General features: G+C 43.9%; 1 protein-coding gene across 1 annotated transcript; it reads right to left on the reverse strand.

The window, feature by feature from the left end:
• Positions 1–711: 711 nt before the first annotated feature.
• zgc:101100 (uncharacterized protein LOC445169 homolog) lies at positions 712–1,959 on the reverse strand. The gene is made up of 4 exons (XM_036519004.1): positions 1,779–1,959; positions 1,433–1,608; positions 955–1,164; positions 712–816 (listed from the first exon to the last, which is right to left on the reverse strand). The coding sequence occupies exons 1-4, from the start codon at positions 1,957–1,959 to the stop codon at positions 712–714; spliced, it is 672 nt and encodes a 223-aa protein (XP_036374897.1).
• Positions 1,960–4,988: the final 3,029 nt, after the last annotated feature.

The raw sequence follows: 4,988 nt of genomic DNA on the forward strand, positions 1-4,988 counted from the left end.
AGAGCCTTTTTATGTCTTTCAAAAATGCTCTCTTCAAAATTTGCAGTTGAATAATAGCAATAGAAAATTATGGTTTTATAAATAACTCTAAAAATGTGTATTTTGTCAGCTTAGTTCCTCCATTGTTCCTGTATGGCAGTCTTGACGTCTGTGGGGAGAGCTGTACTTTCCATCGTAGGCATTCACTGGAACAAGGCCTGAACGTCTGAGGTTCTTCTCAACTAGGGCAGACTGTGAGATTTACCAAGGACCTACCTCTTCAGAACTAGACTCAGCCTGGTGTTGATGCAGGAAAAAAAGCAACTAGAAATTAGGGATGCAAACAAAAAATGGCCAACATCCAGCAGTTGAAAATGGAAAGACTCCTACCTGTTCGCCAGCTACCCTTATCAATAGAACATTTAAGGCATGGAGGTATAAACTGGATTTAACTTGGCTGTGAGTACGAAGTAATGCAGGGTGGGCATCAGATGCAGAAGATCCGTTAATTAAAATGTTTAGTCATCTACCATCAAGATCACATGTCATTGTTCATCTAGCTTGGTAGGAAAAGTAGAACAAATGCGTTCCATCACTAGTGCCAAGAGTCAGAAAGTAAGAGCATTCACAGAGTAGATGTCCCTGTTCTGCTGTAAATAAACATCTTGTCCTTCTCATCAACTGCACTCATGATCGCACACCAGAGGCAACAACCTGCTGGCAGGGACACCGCTACAGGTCACGGTGGGGAAGAGGCAGGGTCATGCTGGGACTGGCAATTTGTAGGGAGGGACTGCTGCTTTTACCCGATGCTGTAACACCAAGAACTGGGCTGTGCTGCGGGAACAAGGGCCAGAAAGCAGGGGTGACATGTAGTCCCCCTGACAGCATTTCCAATGCACAGTGATGGTGTAAGTGGGCATGATGATTCCCCATCACAAAGGGGGAAACTGGTCCTGGGTATGACTGGGTTACGCTGGTATCTCCACGGCCAGTGGTGGTGGGACTGGTGCTAACAGCCCTGAATGGAGAAACACCACTGGCTGGTTTGGAGTCTGCATTTTCCATCCGATCCTCTTCCCTTCCTTCCTGTTGGTGATGGGGTTCTTCCACTCCTGGTTCCCTGTGAGGTGGGGCACTTCGCTGGCCCTTGCGGTACTTGGCCCGTCGGTTTTTGAACCACACCTGCAGAGGGACCAGAGACATTCAGAAGGAGACTCAGAGCCTGGTTTTATAATCCGTGCCAAAGCCAGAGCCATTGATGATAAAGATCCAGTTTCACCAAAGAAGAGGCCATGCTTAAAAGACAAAGGGAACCACAAAGACAAGTCATCAATAAAAGCATATTCTGCACCCTTACAAAGATGCACAGCTCATCCTGTGAAGCAATCATGCACATTCTCAGCAGAACAGACTGCCCTCTGTTTCCACTCTGTGACGAGCCCCTGCTGACCTGGATACGGGCCTCAGGCAAGTTGATGCAGACAGCCAGTCTCTCTCTCATGCCCACGTCTGGGTATTGTGTCTGCTGGAAGGCCTTCTCCAGAGCCTGCAGCTGGGAGACCGAGAAGGCCGTGCGACTGCGCCGCTGCTTCTGCTGGTTTCCATAGCGAGCCTCCAGGATCAGCTCTGAGGGACAGATCACAAATCCAGAACACAAAACCAGAAATGATTAAATGACCTACGCTTGATCTGTGTTTGTGGTTGCATCTGAAATGAGAATATTTGCATTGCTTGCAAACAGCAGACAACAGGTTAGATTAATAGTGTAGGTTTTTTTTTCTCTTTCTAAATCTTACCTGCCAGCCTCTCGGCAACCGAGAAAGCGTGAATCGACGAGGGACTACCTGTGGAGCCACTTTGGTATTGTCCCGCCATCTGGTGGTGTAAATCGTAAAAAACAGCTAGGGAGTTGACGCCTTGCAGTGGATAGGCGCTTGTACAACCATTTGCTCCTCCACAGAAGTATAAGGAATTCATCACGCCGTTAGAACACGAGTGCACGGCAGCTCAAAAGAAGCTGAAAGACAACGCACATATTTCAAAAGCATGCGAAGGACAGCGCCAAAGAAAGAACTGCAGTTTACTGTAACAACACGATTAAAATGAGATTGGGGACTAAATTTACAGGTTATTGCTATTAATACTCGCAACACCATTAATTTAATCATCCATGAGCCAAATACAACATCAGCAATAACTACTGGTATAACTCTTATTATTATTACAATTACTTTACAGTTTTCAAAATGTTAACGCAACATTTAGCAACAGCAGTAACGTACCAAAACGACCTACAAAAAAAACTATTTAAAAAAAAAACTAACGATTACAAAATATTGATGAGCAACATCGCTAACATCACTTGATACGTTCTGTCGATAAACCAATTATTGTGCCCATCACTGACTACTATCGGCAATTCCATTCCCTAGATGTAATTTCGAATGTACATTGTCCAAAACAGGCTACTACGTTGAGATCTATTGGATGATCTTGATCACCACCACCATCACACCCGTCTGCGTTATTAGTTTTAATTTACCTGAGAAACGATACCTCCCAACCCGCGCAGTTGGCTCTTGTGCTGCGAGCAGCTCAGTTTTCACTGCAACTCAGTCCAACTGTATTAGTCCTGCAAATTAGGCCTCTACCACCCCCATCTCCCCTCAGTTCTGTGTTTGTCGGGCCGGGATTAAAGTTCTTCGTGGCCCATTCTCACCCTCGACTATTTAAGAAGCATTAACTCCGGCTTCCCCCATCCATTAGCCAATAGAAAGAAAGGTATTAGCCTGGATTAGGTAGGATGAGGGAAAAGAGGGGGGTCCGAGGGCTCAGGGTTTTGAAACTATTGAACTTGGGAGATTATGCCAAGGATTCCCCCTCAATAAGCGCGCGTTTCATTCCCTCCCGTTAAAACAATTAAAACAATGTGGTCTGCAAATCTCTGAGGCAGGGAAGATTAAAATAACAGCCTTTGATTGTCCCTTGTTCTCTTCCATTCTCCCAATTCGTGAATCTTTGCTCTGAGGGGGGTTTGCTTTTTGCAATTTGTTTTGCTAACAGGCTCCGTATTTTGCCCATAAACTGTAAAGTTTATGGGCCCGTGAGATACAAACTAGACATTGCCGACTGAGAGTTCTAGCCAGCCAGCTCAGGGTACTACTTAAAAAGATTTTTTTTTCTACATTAGAATTGATAAAATAAGTTTTGGAGTACAGAGAAAGGAAATGCAGAAAAAAAAGGCATTCTCTTGAATTTTTTCTGTCTGATATTGACATTTTCATGCTGCAATGATTGTTTTCTGAACAACATTCCTATGATAATCATGGAGTGAAACCAAATTTTCATTAAAAATATTGTGCGAGTAGCAACGGCTTTTTACATGGAGCAGAGTCATGCACTGGTAATGGACAAAAAGAGGACATGCTCACAAAGCACCAAATGCGCTGATTGTGTTGCAAGGTCAGAGAGTTTAACAAAATCTACACAGCTTTTTAGAGTCCGCCTAGAACTCGCATCTATGCACACCTCTGCTTGCCGAGACTAAAGACTAAAACTCTTAACAACCCCAATAAGATCATCCCTGATAATTCTGTATTGGCTTCAGCTTGCGGGGGGTGTGGTTTAGAGACACACATTCCACTTCAGCCTGATTCTGTGGTACTTAGGGCAAGAAGGCAAAGCATGCAGAGTGCTAGATTATGTTTCCCACGAGTATCAGTTGTGCCCCTTAGTTGTGGGGTGTTCTTTTCTCTCTCGGGGGCTACCCAGGAACCCAGAATACCAGCCAAACACAGAGGAGGGGTAACAGAGAGACAGAGGGGGCAAATCCATCGCCAGCCGACCCACACTCAGTCTCCCTCAGCAGAGACAATGCATCGGCGATAGGGAAGAGTGAAAGACACATTCTTTCGCTTTTACATGTAAACACTCGCAGGCATGATACTAGAACTTGCATACCAAACGCACTGACTCAACAGCATTCTGTGAGCATCACAAACCTGACTGAAGAAATGTATGTTAAGCAATCCCAGCTAGGTCTTGATCTCTGTGAGCTTATACCACCTTCACTTGTTCCTGTTCTTAATTTCAGATATGGCAAAATCTGAACGCTTCTTCTGTTTTCTAGAAAACATGTTGAATGCCTATAAAACCATACCTTCAAAATATTTTGCTTGAATCCATAAATTAAGATTACTAATTCTCTTCCAAAACTCAGAAACACCAGACTCCACCCCAGATAGTGCTTCCATGGTTTGTGGTTTTTATCGAAGAGTAGGCCCTCTTCAAGAATATTGTCTCTGTCAGAATATGGACATATCCCAAATGATTGGCTATGTTCATAACTTAAGAGTTTTTTCAGTATCAGACAGGAATAAAACTCATCATCACATTCCCTGCCACCATTTCAGAACTGACAGAGTGCATGTCTCTTTCAAAAAGTCATTGACTACACACATTTTGTTCATGAATATATCAAAGCTCTACTCAACTGATCCACCCCTTTAGAAAGCATGGAGACCTGAAGGTCTCTTCCAAAAGCTTTTACACGTTACCATGTTCTACCTTTACAATTGTGCATTTAGCAATCAGTGTGGACAGTGGTTTGTGTATTTCACAGGGAGTCCCATATAGGTAAAAATGGACAGGGTAAATAATTGATGAATGCCCAACTTCTTGCATCCAGCACTCACTCATCCAACCGATACTTCTCAGAACAGAAGATAATAAGAGTTCTGGCTGTGATGTGCTCTTGGGACAGTTGTATGTGGAGTCCTGGCTTAGGCAGTCAGGCTCAGCAAGCATGAGTATCTGCTCTCACCTGGAAACCACAGTGGGACCAAGGTCAAACTATGACCCTTCCTGAGTCTTTTTCATTAGATTGGGATTGAACGTTTTTTAGCGAGTTATTAACAACCCAGCAAGTGCATTATCTGTTCTCAATCTCCTTTGGACGTGATTCAGAAAAAAATTACGTTCACATAAGCCGTGAGCTTCGACAGGTG

This window comes from Megalops cyprinoides, chromosome 2 (assembly GCF_013368585.1).
Source record: "Megalops cyprinoides isolate fMegCyp1 chromosome 2, fMegCyp1.pri, whole genome shotgun sequence".
Lineage (NCBI taxonomy): Eukaryota > Metazoa > Chordata > Actinopteri > Elopiformes > Megalopidae > Megalops > Megalops cyprinoides.

Bases quoted from the DNA above. Each gene is read 5' to 3' on its own strand.
- zgc:101100 (XM_036519004.1), bottom strand. From the start codon at position 1,959: ATGAATTCCTTATACTTCTGTGGAGGAGCAAATGGTTGTACAAGCGCC. The intron at 1,165-1,432 runs GTCAGCAGGGGC...GTCCCTCTGCAG, and splicing joins TGCCTGAGGCCCGTATCCAG to GTGTGGTTCAAAAACCGACG. The intron at 817-954 runs GTAACCCAGTCA...TTGTTCCCGCAG, and splicing joins CTGGCCGTGGAGATACCAGC to CACAGCCCAGTTCTTGGTGT.